General features: G+C 41.4%; 1 protein-coding gene across 1 annotated transcript in view; it reads right to left on the bottom strand.

Annotated features, from left to right (window-relative positions):
- Window positions 1-24,797, bottom strand: part of CFAP53 (cilia and flagella associated protein 53) — a 32,020-nt gene extending 7,223 nt beyond the window's left edge. Inside the window, exons 1-5 of the mRNA XM_070743566.1 lie at window positions 24,507-24,797; window positions 19,805-20,037; window positions 17,855-18,028; window positions 8,916-9,219; window positions 2,837-3,055 (exon numbers count right to left, since the gene is read on the bottom strand). Coding sequence (XP_070599667.1) covers window positions 2,837-3,055; window positions 8,916-9,219; window positions 17,855-18,028; window positions 19,805-20,037; window positions 24,507-24,572 — 996 coding nt within the window. The 5' untranslated portion in view covers window positions 24,573-24,797. The remainder of the gene's footprint in view (window positions 1-2,836; window positions 3,056-8,915; window positions 9,220-17,854; window positions 18,029-19,804; window positions 20,038-24,506) is intronic.
- Between the last annotated feature and the right edge of the window lie 1,692 nt (window positions 24,798-26,489).

Genomic DNA, 26,489 nt, shown 5'->3' with positions numbered 1-26,489 from the left:
AGAGAAGGGAGAGAAGAGGGGAGGAAGAGGAGGAGGAGGAGAAAAGGAGGAGGAGCGGGAGAAAAGCAGAAAAAGGGGAAGAAGAGAAAAAAAGACAAGAAGAGGAGGAGGAGAAAAAAGGAGGAGAGAGAGAGGAGAAAAGAAGACATGAAGGAGAAGAAAAAGAAAAGAAGAAGAGGAGGAGGAGGAGGAAGAAGAAGAAGAGGAAGAAGAGGAAGAAGAGGAAGAAGAAGAAGAAGAGGAAGAAGAGGAAGAAGTGGAAGAAGTGGAAGTAGTGGAAGGAGAAGGAGGAAAAGAAGGAGAGGAGGAGGAAGAAGACGTCAGGCATGGGGGAACTGAGATATTCTTTCCCCCTAGGCTTCTACAATTTATGTATGGTATGTTTGTATGTATGATTGGTTTTAAAATAAGGGTTTTTAGCTTCTTTAGTATTGGATTGTCGCATGTTGTTTTCACCACTGTTGTTACCCCCCCCCCCCCCCGAGTCTACGGAGAGGGGCGGCATACAAATCCAATTAATAATAATAATAATAATAATAATAATAATAATAATAATAATAATAATAATAATAATAAAAGAAGAGGAAGAAGGAAGGAAGGAAGGAAGGAAGGAAGGAAGGAAGGAAGGAAGGAAGGAAGGAGGGCAGAACCGCAATTTCTATGAATTACTTGATGACACCCCCTCAAAAAACCTGCAAATTCTGGAATTCTGACAAATTTTCCATCCCCTTCTTGATTTTTATCCTCTTCCAAATCTCATAACTGGTAAACTGAAATGTTTTTCCTACAGCAACATAGCTTCAGGAGCTCAGGAGAATTTTTCAGGCCACCATTTGCGCATTCAACCAATCTGCAGAGGAAATGTAGTGGTTGACACGAAAGGCTGCTTCAGGTCAAGGCGCCTGGAAACCACCAGAATGACCTATCGCATGGTGAGTGAGCACATGTTTCCTCACAAGGCCTATTTTGATGCAACTGCCTGGCCTCATCCTACTCAAACTATGCCTTTCACCACAGGACTGCCCTCCTTAGCCGAAACAAGGCCCAGGGAAAGGAAACATGAAATAACTACACAGTTAAAATGAACAATCCATTTGTATGGATAAAACGTATGTACTGTTCTGATCTCCGGCTAAGGCTCCTGTTAATTGGAATAAAGGATTTCTAAATGCATAGATTTGTAAAACAACACATCATCTTTATTTTATCTTTCCTCTTTTCCACACTGAATCATCTCGGCACGCAGCACTAATCTGTTATCTTAAACTTCGGCATGCAAGGCAACATCAAAATCATTAAAACATTCCACAAGTCATTCTAAGATTTATGGCTAGTCAATTAGCCCAGAGTCATAAAAACTGCAATTAAAAGCACACAAGGCAATCTTCCTTATCTTCGTTGGATTCCGATGAGGAATTTATGACAGACCCATGCATGCATAGAGCTATGCATAGGAGAGAACAACTTAAGACATATTACAGGAGATATGAGAGGCCACCTGTGGTTGGGTTGGGTGGGGCTCCAGTAATTAGAGCTGCTGATAAAATAGCAGCGTGCTGACTTAGCCGTTGTGGAAGATTATCTGATCGTAGTTCATCAAGACCATGCCTTTCTGTATTCAAGACTTTCTTAGGATTCCCGGACTCTGAACTAAAATTCATTGAGAGTGTTTATCAGCGTTTGGACAACAGTAGCTGTGAGCCAATTCCCAGTTACTGGGTTATTAATTGGATTTATTACGGGACATCGTTCTTGGATTGTATTCCAAGTGTGCCTTGTTTGTACAAGAAATCCCTTTGAAGTTTAAAAGGGAGTTCTTTCTTCTCTTCTGTTGATAAAGAACATTTATTTGTATTCTATTCTGTGTGTGTGTGTCTGCTTGGATTAATTAACCTGTAATTAAGGGCATGTGGCACATGGCGGCAGATGGATAGATAGGTAGGTAGGTAGGTAGATAGGCAGGCAGGCAGGCAAATAGAAAGACAGACAGACAGAAAGGTAGGTAGGTAGGTAGACAGACAGGCAGGCAGGCAGGCAGGCAGACAGACAGACAGACAGAAAGGTAGGTAGACAGACAGACAGACAGGCAGGCAGGCAGGCAGGCAGATAGATAGATAGAAAAATAGAAATAGATAGATAGATAGATAGATAGATAGATAGATAGATAGATAGATAGATAGATAGATAGACAGACAGACAGAAAGGTAGGTAGGTAGGCAGGCAGGCAGGCAGGCAGGCAGGCAGGCAGACAGATAGAAAGACAGACAGACAGAAAGGTAGGTAGACAGGCAGGCAGGCAGGCAGGCAGACAGATAGATAGAAAGATAGAAATAGATAGATAGATAGATAGACAGACAGACAGACAGACAGACAGACAGAAAGGTAGGTAGATAGATAGGTAGGTAGATAGATAGATATACAGACAGACAGACAGACCGACAGGCAGATTGACAGACAGACAGACAGACAGACAGAAAGGTAGGCAGATAGATAGATAGACAGACAGACAGAAAGGTAGGTAGGTAGGTAGGTTGGTAGGTAGGTAGATAGATAGATAGATAGATAGATAGATAGATAGATAGATAGATAGATAGACAGATAGACAGACAGACAGACAGACAGACAGAAAGACAGAAAGGTAGGTAGGTAGGTAGGTAGATAGATAGATAGATAGATAGATAGATAGAAAGAAAGACAGACAGACAGACAGACAGACAGAGACAGACAGACAGACAGACAGACAGACAGACAGACAGACAGACAGATAGATAGATATAGACAGACATTTTGCATAAGATATCATGAAGCTTACAACCAGGTTCACTGTTGGCTTTACCTTCCTTTGTCTTTGGCCTTCCGTGTCCTCCTGGGATTCTTGAAGGACGTGATCCAAGATTTTCATTTCCAAAGCGAGCTCCTCTTGCCTCTCATCATGGAGACGCTTTGCTTTCTTCTTCATGGAATCCAGCAACATGTCACTGCATTCTCTCAGTTTCTGGCGCCTTTTTATCTCGGCCTGTACGTTCTCCATTTTGATCAGCTGCCTTTCTTCTTCCTGCACAAGAGCACAGCAGCAATTAGGTCCCACAGAGTTGGCCTTCTCCGGGTCCCGTCGACTAAGCAATGTTGTCTGGCGGGGCCCAGGGGAAGAGCCTTCTCTGTGGTGGCCCCGGCCCTCTGGAACCAACTCCCCCCGGAGATTAGAACACCCTCCTTGCCTTTCGTAAGTTGTTGAAAACTCACCTTTGCCGCCAGGCATGGGGAAATTGACACCTCCCCTAACTACTGCTTCATGTATGGTTTGATTGGGTTGTGTGGTTATTTTATTAATAAGGGTTTTTAAATTGTGTTTTTAAATATTGGATTTGTACATTGTTATTATTGTTGTGAGCCGCCCCGAGTTCTTGGAGAAGGGCGGCATACAAATCTTATTATTAATTATTAAATTATTATTATTATTATTATTATTATTATTATTATTATTATTTCTATCACCTATTTCCTCCCACTTATGACTGTATGACTGTAACTTGCTGCTTGTATCCTTAAGGTTTTTATTAATATTGTTTCCTGATTGCTTATTTGACCCCTATGACAATCATTAAGTATCTCCTGATTCCTGACAAATGTATCTTTTTCTTTTATGTACACTGAGAGCATCTGCACCAAGGACAAGTTCCGTGCAATCACACCTATCCAATAAAGAATTCTATTCTATTCTATTCTTTCTCTTTTTATCTTCCTTTCCTTTTTCTTTTTATATTCCTTCCTCCTTTCCTTTCCTTTCCTTCTCTCTCTTCCCTTTCCTTTCTTCTCCTCTCTTCTTCCCAACCCTCCCATTGTGTTACAGTAGTCCCTCGCTATACCGCGCTTCACCTACTGCGGCTTCACTTCATCGCGGGTTTTCAAGAAATATTAATGAGAAAAATCATTCGCGGATCTTCGCTGGTTCGCGGGTTTCGGAGGAAGTCGATCGGCAGATTTAAACAGCCCGCCGAACTCAATCGGCAGGTTTTTCAAAAAAAAAATATCCAAAATTGTAAATACTGTATTTAAATACTGTATCTAAAATAAATACTGTGTGGGAAGGGTTTATAAACACTTAAAACAATGAAAACTTACCAAACAATTACAATATAAATACTTAAATAAGTACTATCAGTCGATAAATTCCCCATCGCGGATTTCAACTATCGCAGCCGGGTCTGGAACGTAACACCAGCGATAGGTGAGGGACTACTGTATTACCTCTGTGTCTACAGCTAAACTTATTGGGCCACCCCTGTGCACAAGAGGCTGCCCTCCTGTGATCTATAGGTAAAATTCATATAACCAATGCTATAACCAACTATCGTAAATTATCATCCAATCTAAACCTGAGTACAAGGATTGCAGAAGGAAGGTAATTATTAGGTCTTCGTGGCCTTACAGAAAGCCAGTAGGGTGGGAGCAGTACAGACATCGGGGGGGTAGTTGGTTTCATAGAGCCGGGGCGGCCACAGAAAAGGCCCTCCTTCATGGCCCCACCAACCTGCATTGTTTCAGTGACGGGACCCGGAGGAGGCCGATTCTGTGTGTTCTTTTTTTTTTTTTAATAGGACTTTATTAATTTTTCATAAAAAAACATACAGACACACAAACATTTAAACACATAATGGGGGTTACAATTACCCCTCTTTTCTTGAAGTCAATTTTTAATATACAAAAAAGAATATATTCTTAAATCATTAAGTCAACGTATTAATCTAGATGAAAAGAAGAATTTTGTTTACACATTCTAATAAACGTAAAATTAAGTTAATAAAAAAAGAAAACAGAAAAATTCTAATATCATTTTAATATATTCATGCATTTCTCATAACATTTAATTTTTAGTTTTGCCTATCCACTTATAAAAGAAGAATCCGAATTTTATATTATTTGGAATTTTATATTATTTGGGATTCTGTGTATTCTTATTGGTCTCTGGGAGGTGTGTGGCAAGAGGCAGTCCCATAAATAGCCTGGCCCTGAACCATGTAGGGCTTTATAGGTCATAACCAACACCTTGAATTGTGACCGGAGACTAATAGGAAGCCAGTGCAGCTCGCAGAGCGTAGGTGTTATATGGGCGTACTGGGGCATAGCCATGACAGCTCTCGCGGCTGCATTCTAGACCATTTGCAGTCTCCGAACACTCTTCAAGGGTAGCCCCATGTAGAGCGTGTTGCAGTAATTCTGGGCTCCATCATAGTTGTGAGTCAAGGACTACTTGTATTTTTTATTTATTTTATTTTTATTTACAGTGTTCCCTCGATTTTCGCGGGGGATGCGTTCCAAGACCGGCCGCGAAAGTCGAATTTCCGCGAAGCAGAGATACGGAAGTAAATACACTATTTTTGGCTATGAACAGTATCACAAGCCTTCCCTTAGCACTTTAAACCCCTAAATTACAATTTCCCATTCCCTTAGCAACCATTTAGATTATTACTCACCCTGTTTATTTATTAAGGTTTATTAAAAAAAATATTTATTAAAGGCAAATAAAAGTTTGGCAATGACATATGACGTCATTGGGCGGGAAAACCGTGGTATAGGGGAAAAACCCATGAAGTATTTTTTAATTAATATTTTTGAAAAACCGTGGTATAGGGAAAAAACCCATGAAGTATTTTTTAATTAATATTTTTAAAAATATAGACTTTTCGCGAAGTTTGAAATTGCGAAAATCGAGGGAACACTGTATTTATTTTGTCAAACAATTATAGGGTGGTAATTTGTACAAATCAAACATTAGATAAGTAATGATAAAAAGTAACAAAAAAGACAATAGGACAGGGACGGTAGGCACAGTGGTGTGCTTATGCACGCCCCTTACAGACCTCTTAGAAAGGGGGAGAGGTCAATTGTAGATAGTCTAAGGTTAAAGGTTTTGGGGTTAGGAGTAGAAACCACAGAATCAGGTAGTGCATTCCAGGCGTTGATTACTCTGTTGCTGAAGTCGTATTTTTTGCAGTCAATCACTACAGACATGCGCGGAAGCAAAAAAAAAATCACCGAAATTTCATATGCGCGGGATGTCGTAGGAAATTAAGATCTGTTACGACCTTAACTCCGGAGGTCGATGGATAGAAGCCTTAATCATTTTTTTAAACAAGATTTTTATTTTAAAAACAGAGATAAAACAAATAAAAGACTGTTTCCACATTTGGACTGAGACCACATTTGGAATGCTGTGTTCAGTTCTGGAGACCTCACCTACAAAAAGATATTGACAAAATTGAATGGGTCCAAAGACGGGCTACAAGAATGGTGGAAGGTCTTAAGCATAAAACGTATCAGGAAAGACTTAATGAACTCAATCTGTATAGTCTGGAGGACAGAAGGAAAAGGGGGGACATGATCGAAACATTTAAATATGTTAAAGGGTTAAGGTTCAGGAGGGAAGTGTTTTTAATAGGAAAGTGAACACAAGAACAAGGGGACACAATCTCAAGTTAGTTGGGGGAAAGATCAAAAGCAACATGAGAAAATATTATTTTATTGAAAGAGTAGTAGATCCTTGGAACAAACTCCCAGCAGACGTGGTTGGTAAATCCACAGTAACTGAATTTAAACATTGTAAGATAAAATACAGGAAATAGTATAAGGGCAGACTACCCTGTTTCCCCGATAGTAAGACACCCCCGATTGTAAGACGTATCGGGGGTTTCAGGGGGGTCGGCTAATATAAGCCATACCCCGAAAGTAAGACATATGTCTTACTTTCGGGGAAACACGGGGGGTATTGCCGCCTCCCTCTCATCTAGCTGCGCGCCGCCTCCTGCCCACGTCCGCACCGTCCCCCTCTCCATACGTCGCCGCGCCGTCCCCTGCACTTGTCACTGCCGCCTCTGCAAATTTAGTCGGGCACGTCCCTACTCCAAAGAAACCTCCCCCCCGCCCGTCACAGAAGGTAAAATGCATATACACTAAAAAAACACATTTTACACAGTTTTTTAAGCTGTCAGTGCCCCTTTAACAATATAAGACATACCCCAAAAGTAAGACATAGTGGGGCTTTTGGGGACAAAAAGAAAGTAAGACACTGTCTTACTTTCGGGGAAACACGGTAGGTGGACCATGAGGTCTTTTCTGCCATCAGTCTTCTATGTTTCTATGTTTCGAGGAACAGGAGAACCTATGCTGCTTACATCATGGAGGTTAAGAAGAAGAAGGGAGAAGAAAGAGGAAGTACGTCACGAGAGGAGGACCCAAGATTTTTATTTGTTTTATCTGTGGAGCTTTGCTTCCTGCACCTACGTAGAAGCAAAATCTCGCCCAGACGTGTGTATCCACATGCCGGAGATGCGGAGCTGCGCACCGCACACTGGGAACCCTTGCTTGGATCCAAAGAGGATGCTAAATAATCCAAAAGAATCCTGACAATAGAGCCGTCTTTGATTGGAAAACGAGAAAACACACATGTCAAAGGCCGTTGGGGAAATGCTGCCACTACAGAAGAGCCCTGGGAATAGCTTACTCAACTCTGCCAGGCAACGCGGAGTAAGATTGCTGCAGAAACAAGCCTTCGGTGATGATCCTAAGGGAGATCCATAGCTAAGCGTGGCATTTTCACAAGAAGAAGCATTTAGGTGGAAAGATTGGCCGTACTCTCTTAATCAGAACTCTGGGGAACTGCTGACAATCAAAACCAAAATTACTGGCCTTGACAGCAAGTCTTTGGTGAGCAGAGGCGGGTTCCTGCCAGTTCGGGCCAGTTCTGTAGAACCCGTAGCGGGAATACAGCTCATCTGTCTGGAACCCATGCCACATTTCAGACATAAACACTCTAGAAAATGTCCAGAGATACTTTACTAGAAAAGCCCTCCATTCCTCTACTCGCAACAGAATACCCTACAACAGTGTTTCCCAACCTTGGCAACTTGAAGATATCTGGACTTCAACTCCCAGAATTCCCCAACCTGCATTCGCTGGCTGAGGAATTCTGGGAGTTGAAGTCCAAATATCTTCAAGTTGCCAAGGTTGGGAAACACTGCCCTACAAAACTAGACTTACAATCCTAGATTTAGAAAGCTTAGAACTACATTGTCTTAAGCATGACCTAGGCATAGCCCATAAAATCATCCTGCTACAGTTTCCTTCCTGTCAATGACTACTTCAGCTTCAACCACAACAACACACGAGCACACAACAGATACAAAGTTAAAGTAATCGGCTTTAAACTTGACTGCAGGAAATACGACTTTATTAACTAAGTAGTTCATGCATGGAACTCACTACCAGACCCCCAAAACTTTACCCTTAGACTATTCACTGTTGACCTCTCCTGATTCCTAAGAGGTCAGTAAGGGGCATGCATAAGTGCACCAGAGTGCCTTCCATCCCGTCCTAATGTTTCTCTTTTTATCACTATCATGTATATAAGTATTATATATTTGTTTACCACCAGTACATGTCATTATCATCATCATCATCATCATCATCATTATAGAAGCATAGAAGATTGACCGCAGAAAAAGACCTCATGATCCATCTAGTCTGCCCTTCTACTATTTCCTGTATTTTATCTTAGGATGGATACTGTATATGTTTATCCCAGGCATGTTTAAATTCAGTTACTGTGTTTATTTATTATTATTATTATTATTATTATTATTATTATTATTATTATTTATTAGATTTGCACGCCGCCCCTCTCCAAAGACAAAACAAATAAATAAAATAAAAATAAATAAAAAGTTTTTGCAAAAGAAAAAAAAATGCCCATGGCGAACCACTTTATGACTACTGCAAAAAATGTTATAAAATGGGGTGCGGTCACAGGGTGACCCCCCACTTCAAAGACCAGCATGATGTACGACCATAATTCCAGACTCAGCTACAAGTCGTAACCCGAGGACTCCCTGTGAGCAGGAAGTGAGAAGCTCCCTTACCGTCAGTTTCGCCTCTTCTTCCTTCAGCAGCCTCGCCTCTTCCCTTTGAGCGTCCGCGATGGCTTTCTGGGCATTGAGCATGCTGATCATTTCCTCCTTCCAACCGGACCGTATGTTGGCCTCCTCGGAGGCTCGTCTCTCCTTGGCTAAGCGGTCCTCTTCCCAGAGAGCGTCGTACATGGCGTCCTCCATCTCCTTCTGCTTGTTCAGCTCCTCCTTGAGGGCCATCTGGGTCAATCGGTCTTTAAACACCTCCTCCAGGTGCTGCTGGGTTAATAACGCCCGCACCTCCTCACACGTTTCTCTGAAACGCAGTTAACAAGATGAGCAGAAATTAGGAAGACACCAGAATTCTTTTTATTAGGTATCACGGATATTAAACATTAAAAAGAAGTATATTATTTAATAATTCATATTTTAGTAGCAGCTAGAATTGCATTCAGTGTTCCCTCTAATTTTTTTTTGGGATGGGCGGAAAAGTATAGTGTCTGAGCGGCAGTCCCTTCGGGACTGGGCGGCACAGAAATAATAAATAAATAAACAAAATAAATAAATAAATAAATAAAAACCCACCCTGTTTTGCCTCAGAGAATTTCAAAATAAAATACTGTACTGTGTGTCTATAACAGTGAGCTCATAATAGGGCAACTCTATCATTATCAAAATGCCAGTTAAATAGTTGAGCTAGTTTCAAACTAGATTTTGATTTTCTTTCTGTCTTCCTTACTCCCATTCTTTTTCTTTCTCTTTTCCTTCCTCTCTTTTTTCTATCTGTTTCTCTCTCTTCCTCTCTTCCTCTCTCTCTCCTTCCCTCTCACTCTTTCCCTCTCTTTCTCTGCCTCCTTTTCCTTTGAATTTCTCTCTCTCTCCATTGTGCTGCGTGGGGGGGTGGGGGCAGCTGTAAGCCCCTCGCCTCCACTGCCTCCTCTTTCAGCACCCCGCTGCTTGAGCCTGTTTACAGGGTGCTAGTGGAAGATCCGGTGGGAGAACTTTTGGCAAAAGCTAGGCAATCTGGTTTTGCAAAAGGTTGGCGATCGGCTTCTGGGCAGGTTTGAAAAACTCTGAGTTGGTGATGATTTTTAAGTGAGCCATGGCTCACTGCTCAGCTTAGAGGGAACTATGATTGCATTTGCAGAAAAATGGAAAGAAAAGGAAATTCCAAAAGATGAAGAGATTTTTAGGAAAATTATGGAATGTGCAGAATTGGATATGATGACGAGAAGGTTAAATAATCAAGTGGAATCTGAATTTTATAAAATTTGGGGAAAAGTGTATAAATGGTGGGATTTGAGAAAAAAAGATTATTGAAGATAAAAAAAACAACAAAGTATGAAACAGTAAAATGTATATTCTTGAATACAACTTACAGTACAGTTGTATTACAATTGTTGCCAACCTGCCTTCCATTGAGGACCTGCATACTGCACGAGTCAAAAAGAGGGCAGTAAAAATATTTATTGATTCCCTCACATCTTGGACACAAATTGTTTCAACTCCTACCCTCAAAACGTCGCTACAGAGCACTGCACACCAAGACAAGTAGACACAAGAACAATTTTTTCCCAAACGCCATCACTCTGCTAAACAAAAAATTCACTCAACACTGTCAAACTTTTTATTAAGTCTGCACTTCTATTTCTACTAGTTTTTTCTCATCATTCCTATCACCCATTTGCTCCCACTTAGGACTATATGACTGTAACTTGTTGCTTGTATCCTAAGATTTTTATTAATATTGATTGTTTCTTCATTGCTTATTTGACCCCTATGACAATCATTAAGTGTTGTACCACATATTCTTGGCAAATGTATCTGTTTCTTTTATGTACACTGAGAGCATATGCCCCAAGACAAATTCCTTGTGTGTCCAATCACACTTGGCCAATAAAGAATTCTATTCTATTCTAGTGGCCTGCCAATTGTATAATTGCGCACGATGGCTACGTTGCTGTCTTTGCCGGTCCGTGCATGGCACCATCGGTTATTTTTGCCCTCTGAGTATGCACAAAGGGGAAATTGTCCCTCTGCACATGCACGGAAGCAAAATCATGCGAGGGGACACACGTGCGAAACATCACAATGCGCCTGCAGCGCACCAGTAGGCAGGTAAGAAGAACCCGCTCTAGACACACAGATGACTGATTCACCTGGATTCAATAACTTCTTTATAAGCATAATAACAGATAAATTCTTTAATCATTGGATTTGTACTGTGCTTTGCTGTTGTGAGCCGCTCCGAGTCTTCAGAGAGGGGTGGCATACAAATCAAATCAAATCAAATCAAATCAAGGAATCTCCTGGCAGGAAACAGGGCCGGAAAAGGCAGGGAGAAGTCACTGTGGGGCCTCTCTAGGAATCTCCTGGGAGGAAACAGGGCCGGAAAAGACAGGGAGAAGCCTCTCTGAGGCCTCTCTAGGAATCTCCTGGGATGAAACAAGGCCGGAAAAGGCAGGGAGAAGCCTCCGTGGGGCCTCTCTAGGAATCTCTCTGAGCAAATTGGGTGCTCTGGGGTGGAGCTCCATTTTCGCTACCCCACTGCGTTCTCCCCTGTCCGGGCAGCAGCCCACCCCTGCCTACATATGATGGCTTGAACCACTCAAAAAAATGCTTTGTGGCTTCATCGGTTCCTTCCTGAAAATCACTCCTCCCAAGTTCCCATAATCATCAGGCCTTCTACAGATAGTGTAGTAAGCCGTTGATGTATCACCCACCTCTGCACCGGCTTGACAATGGCCCTGAAATTGCACCACCAAAAGGAAAAAATAAAGAATAGAAAGGGACTGTTTAGCTTCTTCTGTTGTTGGCATTTGCGGCTAGGCAAAACACCGTTTGGTTCCTCTGTGCCCAATTTGATCCTTCCAACAAGACTATTAACCAGGCCTTGACTGTCTCTGTGGCTGATTTGTGTCACTGTCAAAGGACATCTGTGAATATATATTTTCAACATGTTTGGCTTTGTCGCTCTCCAAATGAGAACCTCAAACAACCAACATAAATTACTGACAGTCTAAGAACAAATTCCTCACTGAAAAGAATGCTATCAGAAATTACTTGGCTCTTAGGATGCAAGCTGGTATCTCTGAAAGAGATTAACTCAGCTGGCAAATGAACCCTTTTGCCCACCAGGAAAGCTAACGTGCTTTGCAGATGGAGGGTGGGAATTGTTAGGCAAAGAGAGTTTTGCGCACACAGAAGTTAAGCCACAGTTAACCACTATACATAACACCAAAAACATCATCAAAAAAGCACAACAAAGAATGTTCTTTCTGCGCCAGCTCAGGAAGCTCAAACTGCCCAAGGAGCTGCTGATACAGTTCTACAGAGGAATCGTTGAGTCTGACATCTGCACCTCTATAACTGTCTGGTTTGGTGCTGCAACCCAACAGGATCGACACAGACTTCAGAGGAGAATCAGAACTTTAGAAAAAACAATCGCTGCCAACCTGCCTTCCATTGAGGACCTGTATACTGCACGAGTCAAAAAGAGGGCGGGGAAAATATTTACTGACCCCTCGCATCCTGGACACAAATAGTTTCAACTCCTACCCTCAAAACGTCGCTACAGAGCACTGCACACCAAGACAACTAGACACAAGAACAGTTTTTTCCCGAACACCATCACTCTACTAAATAAATAATTCCCTCAACACTGTCAGACTTTCTACTAAATCTGCACTTCTATTCTACTAGTTTTTCTCATCATTCCTATCACCCATTTCCTCCCATGTTGACTGTATGACTGTAACTTGTTGCTTATATCCTAAGATTTTTATTAATATTGCTTCTTCATTGCTTATTTGACCCCTATTACAATCATTAAGTGTTATACCCCATGATTCTTGACAAATGTATATTTTATTTTATGTATGCTGAGAGCATATGCACCAAGACAAATTCCTTGTCTGTCCAATCACACTTGGCCAATAAAAATTCTATTCTATTCTATTCTATTTATCAAACTGCTTCTCTAAATAAACTGTTGTAAAATACTTTCATATAACATTCATATAATGAATGTTTTAAAATCATAGTAGAGCTTTTTAAAGTCTTTTTAGCCATATTAATTGGATTTTTAGATGTACAGTGGTACCTCTACTTAAGAACTTAATTCGTTCCGTGACCAGGTTCTTAAGTAGAAAAGTTTGTAAGTAGAAGCAATTTTTCCCATAGGAATCAATGTAGAAGCAAATAATGCATGCAAACCCATTAGGAAAGAAATAAAAGCTCGGAATTTGGGTGGGAGGAGGAGGACAGTCGCTGCCCAGAGCGAAGGGAGTGTTTCTCTCCTCTGGGTGCTGGCAGAGGTTTATTCCCTCTCCAAGTGCTCAAAGAAAGGGAAATGCCTTGTTCGCTCTGGGCTGCCAAAGCCTCCTTAAGCGCCACGGAAAGGCTCCTCTGGCAGCCCAGAAAAGCCCTAGATGGCCGGGATTAAAGGGGGAATGGCAGGAAACTGGCTGGGCTTCGTGCCACTCTCAAATTTCCTGGGAATTTTTCCGGGCTTGGGTTCTTGAGTAGAAAATGGTTCTTAAGTAGAGGCAAAAAAATCTTGAACATCCGGTTCTTATCTAGAAAAGTTCTTAAGTGGAGACGTTCTTAAGCAGAGTTACCACTGTACTTGTTATCTTCTTTCTGATATGTTGTGAGCCACCCCGAGTCCTCGGAGAGGGGCAGCATTCAAATCCAATACATAAATAAATAATAAATAAACAACTCTTATAATACCCACCACTGTAACCACTAAGCATTAACCACTAATTTACAAACCACTCTATACTATAACAAAGCACCCACTGTATAAAACCTCTCTGTAACAAACTACACCCATGCAAGGATGTTCCTCCTTATAGTATAGGTTACAGCCAATCAGGTTGCAGCACAATTAGCAAACCCATGATTACGTGCTGATTGTGGCTTACATCAGCCTCTCCCAGGGTTACAAACCATTTACTTGCCTTCAGAAATGAACTTATTTCGGACAGGATTCCTTGCCACTAGAGTGCCTTCCGTCCCCTGTCCTATTGCTCTCCTATATCTCCTATACCTTCCTTCTATTCCCATATCTCTTCTTCTATTCTTTCATTGATATGTTCTATTACTATACCTTCTTTTCTATTCTTTCATAGATATATATTTACTATGAGTATCTCCTCTCTGGCTGAGCGAGGCAGCTTGTACTTGGACAGAGATAACCCAGGAATCTCAGGCTAAGGTGGAAAGTTAAAAGAAACGCCCCAGGAACCTTCACAAATACACCCTACAACTGCATTCAATTTTGGTCACCCCACTACAAAAAGGACATTGAAACTCTAGAGAAAGTACAGAAAAGAGCAACTAAAAAGTCCAAAGATACTTCACCAGAAGAGCCCTTCACTCCTCCACTCGAAATAGAATAAATACCCTATGAGACTAGACTTTCAATCCTGGGCCTAGAAAGCCTAGAACTAAGACACCTTAAACAAGATCTAAGTATTGCCCACAAGATCATATGCTGCAACGTCCTGCCTGTTGGCGACTACTTCAGCTTCAACCACAACAACACAAGAGCACGCAACAGATTTAAACTTAATATTAACCGCTCCAAACATGACTGTAAAAAATATGACTTCAGTAACCAAGTTGTCAAAGCGTGGAACTCATTACCGGACTCCATAGTGTCATCCCCAAACCCCCAACACTTTATCCTTAGATTATCCACGGTTGACCTATCCAGATTCCTAAGAGGTCAGTAAAGGGCGAGTACAAGTGCACTAGAGTGCCTTCCGTCCCCTGTCCTATTGCTCTCCTATATCTCCTATACCTTTCTTCTATTCCTATATCTCTTCTTCTATTCTTTCATTGATATGTTCTATTACTATATCTTCTTTTCTATTCTTTCATAGATATGTTTTACTATGAGTATCTCCTCTATAACCTTCATCATGTATTTTACTATGTGTATATAGATATATACCCACTAAAACTCTCATTGTGTATTGGACAAAATAAATAAATAAATAAAATAAAATAAAAAAATACTTCTGTTCCGCCTCTAAATCTTACCCAAGCTAATAGAAGGAAGAAAGGGAGAGTTCAAGATTCTGCACAGAAATTATAATTTAACGCAGTCCACTGCATATAATAATAACAACAGAGTTGTTATTTTGGTGAGCTGATTTATACTCTTGAATGGTAATCCTAAGGGACCGCCTTCTGCCGCACGAATCCCAGCGACCGGTTAGGTCCCACATTGTTGACCTTCTCCAGGTCGTGTCAACTAGAGAATGTCACTTGGCAGGTCCTAGGGGAAGAGTCTTCTCTGTGGGGGCCCCGGCCCTATGGAATCAGCTCTCCCCAGAGATTCGCACTGCCCGCACTCTCCTTGCCTTTCGTAAGAATTTAAAAATGTATTTATGCCGCCAGGTTTGGGGTCATTAGACCTCAGGCTCTGGTCAGTGAATGTGTAGGATGTTTGTAGTGTGTATTTGATTGATTTTTCAAAAAATGTTTAGCTTTTTAAACTACAGTGGTACCTCTACTTAAGAACGCCTCTACTTAAGAACTTTTCTTGTTAAGACCCGGGTGTTCAAGATTTTTTTTCCTCTTCTTAAGAAGCCATTTTCTACTTAAAAACCCCAACCAGGAAACATTTCTCAGGAAATTTGATAGTGGCACAAAAGCCCGGCCAGTTTCCTGCCATTCCCCCTGGGTTTCTCTTTCTGGAGCAGTGTATGGGAGGCAGCCTCACGCCGCATGTATGGGAGGCGCGTGCTCCTCCTCGCCCCCTCAGAGTCCCTCTTTTTTTAAAAAAAGCCTTAATTTTTGGATTTTTTTTATTCCCTTCCCCTCCCCTTCTTCCTTCAGCAGCAACTGTCCTCTTCCTTCTCCTCCTCCTCCCACCCAATTCCGAGCTTTTATTTCTTTCCTAATGAGTTTGCATGATTATTTGCTTTTACATTGATTCCTATGGGAAAAATTGCTTCTACTTACAAACTTTTCTACTTAAGAACCTGATCACGGAACGGATTAAGTTCTTAAGTAGAGATACTACTGTATTTTAAATTAATTATTTATGTTAATTGGATTTAGATATGTTTTATATACTGTGGGAGTTTTTTTAATTGAAATGTTGTGAGCCTGCGGGAGTCCATGGAGAGGGGCGGTTTATAAGTCCAATAAATAAATAAAATGAACTTTGTGATCTAAGGAATGCCATTAGGATGTGCTTTTCCCAGACCTTGTTGATGTTTTACTTTGGATAGAGAAATTACTCCCTCTTGCTTGCCATTCAATCTGCTTTTCGCTGTGTGTTGCTTTTATCAATAAAGAGTGTGATTTTTTCCCATGAAATAAGGGACTTTTGAGTCGGTGGGTTCGCTCCGGTGGCTGTGCACAGAATACAGTGGTACCTCTAACTATGAATGCCTCTACTTACGAACTTTTCTAGATAAGACCCAGATGTTCAAGATTTTTTTTGCCTCTTCTCAAGAACCATTTTCCACTTGCACACCTGAACCTCCGAAACTGTAACTGGAAAAGGCAGGGAGAAGCCTTTGTAGGGTCTTTCTAGGAATCTCCTGGGCGGAAACAGGTCCGAAAAAGGCGGGGAGACGCCTCCGTGGGGCCTCTCTGGGAAACTTCTGGGAGGAAACAGGAATGGAAAAGGTGGGGAGAAGCCTCCAGGAAGCCACTCTAGGAATCTCCTGGGAGGAAACAGGGCTGGAAAAGGCAGGGTGAAGCCTCCATGGGGCCTCTCTAGGAATCTCCTGGGAGGAAACAGGGCCGGAAAAGGTGGGGAAAAGTCTCTGTGGGGCCTCTCTAGGAATCTCCTGGGAGGAAACAGGGCCGGAAAAGGCGGGGAGACGCCTCCGTGGGGCCTCTCTAGGAATCTCCTGGGAGGAAATAGGGACGGAAAAGGTGGGGAGAAGCCTCCAGGAGGCCACTCTAGGAATCTCCTGGGAGGAAACAGGGCCGGAAAAGGCAGGGTGAAGCCTCCGTGGGGTCTCTCTATGAATCTCCTGAAGGAAACAGGTCCGGAAAAGGCGGGGAGAAGCCTCTGTGAGGCCTCTCTAGGAAGCTTCTGTGAGGAAACAGGGATGGAAAAGGTGTGGAGAAGCGTCCAGGAGGCCTCTCTAGGAATCTCCTGGGAGGAAACAGGGCCGGAAAAGGCAGGGTGAAGCCTATGTGGGGCCTCTCTAGGAATCTCCTGGGAGGAAACAGGGCCGGAAAAGGCAGGGTGAAGCCTCCATGGGGCCTCTCTTGGAATCTCCTGGGAGGAAACAGGGCCGGAAAAGGCAGGGAGAAGCCATGGGGCCTCTCTAGGAATCTCTAGGAGACCCCTGGGAGGAAACAGGGCCTCCATCCTCCTGTGGTTTTCCCAATCGCACACATTATTTGCTTTTACATTGATTCCTAAGGGAAAAATGGCTTCTTCTTACAAACTTTAATACTTAAGAACTTGGTCACGGAACGAATTAAGTTCGTAAGTAGAGGTGCCACTGTAGAAACATAGAAGTCTGATGGCAGAAAAAGACCTCATGGTCCATCTAGTCTGCCCTTATACTATTTCCTGTATTTTATCTTAGGATGGATATATGTTTATCCCAGGCATGTTTAAATTCAGTTACTGTGGATTTATCTACCACCTCTGCTGGAAGTTTGTTCCAAGGATCTACTACTCTTTCAGTCAAATAATATTTTCTCACGTTGCTTTTGATCTTTCCCCCAACTAACTTCAGATTGTGTCCCCTTGTTCTTGTGTTCACTTTCCTATTAAAAACACTTCCCTCCTGGACCCTATTTAACCCTTTAACATATTTAAATGTTTCGATCATGTACTTAGAGTCACCTGAATCAGAATAGAGAACTATCCAAGACAGGTCAAATCTCAAGTCATGTTTGAGACAACAATGACCTGGATGACTGAGAATTTCAACAGACAATCCTAGGTTTGGCTCACTTACCGAAACTGCAGTTCCCGTTTTTCCGCCACTAGTTTCCTCCGAGCCTCTTCCCGCTTCTCCCTCAGCTCCTTGGCTCTCCTTCTCATGCTATTCTGACGACTCTCGATGGTTTCTTCCTGCAATTCCATTTCGGCAAGCAAGGCCTTCTCTTCGGTTTCCAGGAGATCTCGAAGTCTGAAAAGAGACAGATGTGATGGGCAAATCATGGCAGGGATGCAAAGATGTCTGGCTGCCTTCGCAGGGTTTATTGCTTATATACAGCTTTCCAAGCAGCAGTGCGGTCAGGCGGTTGGGAAAGCAAGTAGGATGCTTGGCTGCATAGCTAGAGGTATAACAAGCAGGAAGAGGGAGATTGTGATCCCGCTGTATAGAGCGCTGGTGAGACCACATTTGGAAGACAGTAATCCCTCGCTACTTCACAGTTCATCTTTTGCGGATTCGCTATTTCATGGGTTTTCAAAGGGGGCTTAAATCCATTAAAAATTTTAAATCCATTAAAAATTCAAAAAATTCTTCTACAGTACTGCTGTACTCTATTAAAGAAACTGGTAGGATATCACATGTAGCTCCAGCTGAGAAACATTATAGAATGACTGTTTAATGCAAAGGGTGGGTTTTAAAAGTCCAAATACTTGTTAAATACATAAAAAAATATCTTCCTTTCTCTGCAGGAAAAAACGTGATTTAATTGAAGCCTCCGGCCACAACTGCAGAAGGGGAGAAAGGGGGCTACCACCTTGGCCCCAAACAAGTCTTTGCAAATAATAATAATAATAATAATAATAATAATAATAACAACAACAACAACAATAAATAAAAATAATAAATAAAAATAGATAAATAAATAAATAATAATAAATTATCTTTCCTCTACTTCACAGAAATTCATCTTTCACAGATGGTCTTGGAATGCATCCCCTGTGAAAAATGAGGGATCACTGTACTGTGTTCAGTTCTGGAGATCTCACCTACAAAAAGATATTGATAAGATTGAATGGGTCCAAAGACGGGCTACAAAAATGGTGGAAGGTCTTAAGCATAAAACTTATCTGGAAACACTTCATGAACTCAATCTGCATAGTCTGGACTCTGGAGGACAGAAGGGAAAGGGGGGACCTGATAGGTAGGGTTTTAAAAAAACTTTATTTGGAGAGAGTAACAATGAAAGAGCTTGCAAGCCAGTAAGAGCTGGGAACATCATTAGCACCTGGAAAGAAAGATTTGGAGCAAATAGAGCAATGGAAAAAACCCTGCAAAGACTTAGGGCGTGGAAAACATTCTTCACAGAGAGTAACAATGAAAGAGCTTGCAAGCCGGTAAGAGCTGGGAACATTGTTAGCATCCGGTTAGGGCTGTAAAGAAACTTATTTGGAGCAAGTTAGAGCAATGAAAAAAACCCTGGAAAGTCTTAGGACTTGAAAAACATTTTTTGCAGAGTAATAATGAAAGAGCTTGCAAGCCGGTAAAGAGCTGGGAACACTGTTAGCACCTGGTTAGGGCTGGAAAGAAACATTTGGAGCAAGTAGAGAATGAAAAAAAACCCCTACAAAGACAGGGTTTGGAATACATTCTTCATAGAGAATAACAATGAAAGGGCTTGCAAGCCGGTAAGAGCTGGGAACATCGTTAACACCTGGTTAGGACTGGAAAGAAACTTATTTGGAGCAAGTTAGAGGAATGAACAAAGCCCTGCAAAGACTTCAGGCTCGGAAAACATTCTTTGCAGAATGAAACTATGAAAGAGCCTGCATGGTAAGAGCTGAGAAGATTATTAGCAGCTAGTTAGGGATGGGGGAGCAAAAAATACATTCAGAGTATAAGACGCACCCAATTATCAGCTTCTTTTAGGGAGGAAAAAGGTGCGTCTTATCCTCTGAAAAATACGGAAAAAATAAAAATAAACTTTTTACAAAAAAATATTCTTTAACAAAAGCAGCAATTCTTCTTTACCTGTCTTTCCTCTCTTCTTCACCAGCCAGATAACCCTGCATTTCCACACCAATTCTCTTCTGAACTTCCCGGTGATGTCGTTTCTGTTCGCTGATCTCCGCCATTTTACCTCTAATGATCCCAAGCTCGTGGGTTCTGGCATAGCGGCCGTATTCATGGCGCTTCGCTTCCTGAGCCCTCCAATAAAAGAGCTGCTTCTGGCTATCCTCAGAAGTATTGGGCAACGTGGCTCTCTGCGGGAAGAAACGTGATTTAATCAAAGCCTCAGGCCACAACTGCAGAAGGGGAGAAAGGGGGCTACAACCTTGGCCCCAAACAAGTCTCTGCAAAGAATTACCCGGTTCACCATATAAATAATAAATAATAAATAATAAATAATAAATAATAAATAATAAATAATAAATAATAAATAATAAATAATAAATAATAAATAATAAATAATAAATAATAAATAATAAATAATAAATAATAAATAATAAATAATAAATAATAAATAATAAATAATAAATAATAAATAATAAATAATAAATAATAAATAACAAATAACAAATAACAAATAACAAATAACAAATAATAAATAATAAATAATACACAATACACAATACATAATTAATAATTAATAATACATAATTAATAATACATAATTAATAATTAATAATACATAATTAATAATACATAATACATAATACATAATACATAATACATAATACATAATACATAATACATAATACATAATACATAATACATAATACATAATACATAATACATAATACATAATTAATAATTAATAATTAATAATTAATAATTAATAATTAATAATTAATAATTAATAATTAATAATTAATAATTAATAATTAATAATTAATAATTAATAATTAATAATTAATAATTAATAATTAATAATTAATAATTATTGTCATTATTATTATTAATAATAATAAATAATAATAATAATTTATTAGATTTGTATGCCGCCCCTCTCTGAGGACTCAGAGCGGCTCACAACATCAATAATAATACAGTACAATACAAATCCAATATAAAAAACTGAATTAAAAACCCATTATTACTAAAAAAAACAATCAATATATTAACATCCATCATGCTAATATAAATTTATAATGCCTTGGTAAGACCACACTTGGAATAACTGCAGGGGTATCAAACTCGCGGTGTCCGTGACTGGTGTCATGTGATGAATCGTGACTCCTCCTCCTTCACTAAACTGGGCACGTGCCTGGCCAGTCTCCGGCCCGAGGGCCACAAATGTGACGGTCCTGGAATACTGCATCCAGCTTTGGTCACCATGAAGTAAAAAAGATTCTGAGATTCTAGAGCAATGGTTCTCAACCTGGGGGTCGGGACCCCTTTGAGAGTCGAAGGATCATTTCACAGGGGTCGCTTAAGACCACGGGAAAAGACAAATTTCCCATGGTATTAGAAACTAAAGCTTCTATTCTGGCGCCTTGCGACATATATTTACAATGCAACCAATCAGGCGTTTACAATGGGGGTGTCCCTTTGACCTTCCTGCCAATCATGTTAAAGCTCTATTGGGGGAAATGGCGCAAGACTTATGGTTAGGGGTCACCACAACATGAGGAACTGTATTTATTATTATTATTATTATTATTATTATTATTATTATTATTATTATTATTATTATTTATTAAATTTGTATGCCGCCCCTCTCCAAAGACTCGGAGCGGCTCACAACAATAAAACACAGTACAAATCTAATGATTAAAAACAATTTAAAACCCTTAAATTAAAAACAATCATACATCTCAAGCAAACCATGCATAAAACGGAATGGCCCAGGGGAATCAGTTTCCCCATGCCTGACGGCAGAGTTGGGTTTTAAGGAGTTTGCGAAAGGCAAGGAGGGTGGGGGCAATTCTGATCTCCAGGGGAGGTTGATTCCAGAGGATCGGGGCCACCAGAGAAGGCTCTTCCCCTGGGTCCCGCCAGACGACATTGTTTTGTCGACGGGACCCAGAGAAGGCCAACTCTGTGGGACCTAATCGGTCACTGGGATTTGTGCGGCAGAAGGCAGATATTCTGGTCCGATGCCATGAAGGGCTTTATAGGTCATAACCAGGGTCGCGGCATTAGAGAGGTTGGGAAACACTGCTGTAATCCCAGATTCACTGTACAGTACCAATAGAGGCAAGCAGCTTCATATAGCAGAATAGAATACAGAGTAGAGTAGAATAGAATGTAGAGTAGAGCAGTGTTTTCCAACCAGTGTGCCGTGGCACACTAGTGTGCCGCGAGACATGGTCAGGTGTGCCGCGAAGCTCAGAGAGAAAGAAAGCAAGAGAGAGAGAAAGAAAGAGAGAAAGAAAGAAAGAGCGAGAGAGAGAGAAAGAGAACGAGAGAGAGAGAGAGAGAGCAAGAGAGAGAAAGAAAGCAAGAGAGAGAGAGAAAGACATAGAGGGAGGTAGGGAGGGAGAGAGAAAGAGAGCAAAAAAGAGAGGAAAGAAGGAAGAGAAAGAAAGAGGGATGGAGAGAGAGAAAGAAAGAGGAAGGAGAGAGAAAGAAAGAGGAAGGGAGAGAAAGAGGGAGGGAGAAAGAAATAGTGAAAGGGAGGAAGAGAGAGAGAGAGAATTTTTTTGTCCAAACTTTTTTTAGTGCCCCCCCCCCCCACTCAATGTGCCCCAGGGTTTCATAAATGTAAAAAATGTGCCGCGGCTCAAAAAAGGTTGAAAATCACTGGAGTAGAGTAAGGGTTAGGGTTAGAGTTTACGCAGAGGTAGGCAAAGTTGGCTCTTCTATGACATGTGGACTTCAACTTCCAGAATTCCTGAGCTAGCATGGTTGGCTCAGGAATTCTGGGAGTTGAAGTCCACAAGTCATAGAGGAGCCAACTTTGCCTACCTCTGGTTTAGGGGAAAAGAACAAAACAGAACAGAATTCTTTAATGGCCAAGTGTGATTGAACACACAAGGAATTTGTCTCCTGTGCATAAACTTTCAGTGCACATAGTATCCAAACAACAAAGTGGTGGGTCATCGATTATAAATCACACTTGCAATCATTAATCAGAAGATACAAATAAGTGATAACTCATAAGAGAAAATGGGAGAAGGTAGTAGCAGAAATGAGAAAGATGAGAAGGAGAGTAGCAATACAACCATACAGGGTGAATAAATATCTTTAGGCGTTGTTGGAATTACAAGACTGATGTTGGGTGAGTGGGAAGCACTATGTGTCTAAAATGCTCAATATAATAATAATAATAATAATAATAATAATAATAATAATAATAATAATAATAATAATAATAATAACAACAACAACACAATGACTCTGGCATAAGCCCGTGAAAGTGGTCCCAGTGGAACTTGGCACGCTGGGTGCAGTGCCAAAGGATCTCAGCGGACATTTGAAAACCATTGGAATTGACAAAATCTCCATCTGTCAATTGCAAAAGGCTGCTTTACTGGGATCGGCAAACATAATTCGCCGCTACATCACCCAGTCCTAGGTGCTTGGGAAGCACCCGACTGGTGATGAAATACGAAATCCAGCATAGTGATCTCGTTTGCTGTGTTGTACTGACGTAATAATAATAATAATAATAATAATAATAATAATAATAATAATAATAATAATAACCAACCCCTTGCTTAGGCAGGAAACCCTACACTACTTCAGACAGATGGTTATCCAACATCTGCTTAAAAACTTCCAGTGTTTGGGCATTCATAACTTCTGGAGGCAACCTGTTCCACAGATCAACCGTTCTGACTGTCAGGAAATTTCTCCTTAGTTACCATACTTCTCTCCTTGTTTAGTTTCCACCCATTGTTTCCTATTCTACCCTCAGATGCTTTAGAGAATAGGTTGACTCCCTCTTCTTTGTGGCAACCCCTGAGATAGTGGAACACTGCTATCATGTCTCCTTTGGACCTTCTTTTCGTTAAACTAGCCATGCCCAGTTCCTGCAATCGTTCTTCATATGTTTTAGCCTCCAGTCCTCTAGTGATCTTTGTCATTCTTCTCTGCACTTTCTTTAGAGTTCCAACATCCTTTTTGCATCGTGGCGACCAAAACTGAATGCAATATTCCAAGTGTGGCCTTATAAAGTGCTATTAACACTTCATGTGATCTTGATTCTATCCCTCTGTTAATGCAGCCTAGAACTGTGTTGGCTTTTTTGGCAGCTGCTGCTCATTGCTGGCTCATATTTATCGAAGTAGTTGTACATATTAACCTCCGGAGAGTTACAAAACCAGGAAAACAACAACACAACGATTGTCTATGCCAGGAGTAGGCAAAATTGGCTCTTCTTTGACATGTGGACTTCAACTCCCAGAATTCCTGAGCCAATCATGCTAGCTCAGGAATTCTGGGAGTTGAAGTCCACATCTCATAGAAGAGCCAACTTTGCCTACCCCTGGTCTATGCCAACTACACATCCGGTACCTGTTGCTGTTAGTAGCTTCTTAGTGGAAAATGCATTTCCAGGGCTGCAGTTTCAACCTCTGGCTGGGAGGAACAGGGCAAGTTTTAGTAGATTGATTCCCCCAACACGAAAGAGTAAAGGGGGGAACTGAGTCTGGGAAAGCAACGCGCAGCGGAACCTCCTTGAGGACTAGCTGCTTGGCTGAGTTTTTTTTTAAAAGGGAGGGGTCAACGTCCCGCGAGCGCCCTCTCCCTGTTCACCAAGAGTCCCTTTCCCCCCGCGGCGACTCACCAGGGCTATGACGAACGGTTTGGGGCCTTTCACCTCCCGACGCACGCGGCCCCGATCGTCCATCATCTTGCCGGCTGCCCCCCGGACTCGCCGCGGAATCCGACGCGCTGTAGTTGCCGCGGCAACCAACGCTGGGGGTGCGGCGGGAGCGAGGCGGTGACGTCACCGCGCAAGGGCGTTTCCTGCGCGGGCTTGGTGTGGGGATACCCACCCACCCCACGGCCTGGGAGCGTTTGCAGCCGGCTCTTTTCTCTCTCTCTCTCCGCCGCCCCCCAACCCGACACCCTCACTTATCGGAAGTGAGTTTCCTTGTTAAAAACTTCAATGCAATGCAATGATGATGATGATAATTATAATAACAACAACCAATAACAACAACAACAATAAATAATAATAATAATTAATAATAAATAATAATGATGATAGAAGTAGTAATATAATAATGATAATAATGATGATGATAATAATAATAATATTAATAATAATATTAATAATAATAGCAATTCATGAAAGAACGAGGAAGATTAGATCAGTAGAACAGAACAGAATAGCTGTAAAGTGTAAAGTGTGCTTGCTAAATGAATTCATTGTTGGCCATGGAGTTTTTGCCAAAAAAAGCCAGAAGTAAACACCTTTGTTAACTGCAATCATGTGACTTCAGCTTTCCTGCAAATGGCAATAATAAACAACAACAACAACAACAGTTGGAAGGGACCTTGGAAGTCTTCTAGTCCAGAAGTAGGCAAAGTTGACTCTTCTATGACATGTGGACTTCAACTCCCAGAGTTCCTGAGCTAGCATGATTGGCCCAGGAATTCTGGGAGTTGAAGTCCACAAATCATAGAAGAGCCAACTTTGCCTACCACTGTTCCAGTCCAACCACCTGCTTAGGCAGGGGACACTGCACTACTTCAGACAAATGATTATTCAACATCTTCCTAAAAACTTCCAGTGCTGGAGCATTCACAACTTCTGGAGGCAAGCCGTTCCACTGATCAATTGTTCTATCAGGAATTTTCTCCTTAGTTCTAAGTTACTTCTCTCCTTGTTTAGTTTCCACCCATTGCTTCTTGTTCTACCCTCAGATGCTTTGTTGAATATCCTGACTCCTTCTTTGTGGCAACCCCTGAGATATTGCAACACTGCTATCATGACTCCCCTGATCCTTCTTTTCATTAAACTATCCATGCCCAGTTCCTGCAATCGTTCTTCATATGTTTTAGCCCCCAGTCCCCTAATAATCTTTGTCGCTCTTCTCTGCACTTTTTCTAGAGTCTCAACATTCTTTTGGCATCCTGGCGACCAAAATTGAATGCAATATTCCAAGTGTGGCCTTATAAAGTGGTATTAACACTTCATGTGATCTTGATTCTATCCCTCTGTTAATGCAGCCTAGAACTGTGTTGGCTTTTTTGGCAGCTGCTGCACACGGCTGGCTCCTATTTAAATGGTTGTCCACTAGGACTCCAAGGTCCCTCACTACCGTTGAACAATGTACCACATATACTGTACCTGTGCATTTTGTTTTCCTTGCCTAAATGTAGAACCTTACTTTTTTCCGAATTTAATTTCATTTTGTCAGATAGCGCCCAATGCTCAGGTTTGTCAAGATCCTTCTATATTTTGCACCTATCTTTTGGATTGTTGGCTATTCCTGCCAGTTTGGTATCAGCTGCAAATTTGATGGTTCCCCATCTATCCCCTCGTCCAAGTCATTGATGAAGATGTTGAAGAGTCCTGGGCCTAAAACAGCCTTGGGGCACTCCACAAATCTGGGTTGGTTGCCATACGTCCCAAATGTGATCATATGATCACAAGAGGGGGCGTGCAGATGTCAGAACTTTGAAGCCGGATCCCTAAGCAACTGGGCATAAATTGAGTATTATCTATAAGCAACCAATGACTCTACAAGCTGTAGTAGAGACTGAGTCTCAAGACTTGCAGAGACAAAATCTGGGTTGGCAGGGCACCCCAAAGTACAGT

Source organism: Erythrolamprus reginae, chromosome 2 (genome assembly GCF_031021105.1).
Source record: "Erythrolamprus reginae isolate rEryReg1 chromosome 2, rEryReg1.hap1, whole genome shotgun sequence".
Lineage (NCBI taxonomy): Eukaryota > Metazoa > Chordata > Lepidosauria > Squamata > Dipsadidae > Erythrolamprus > Erythrolamprus reginae.
This window is presented reverse-complemented; position numbering and strand designations above follow the sequence as displayed.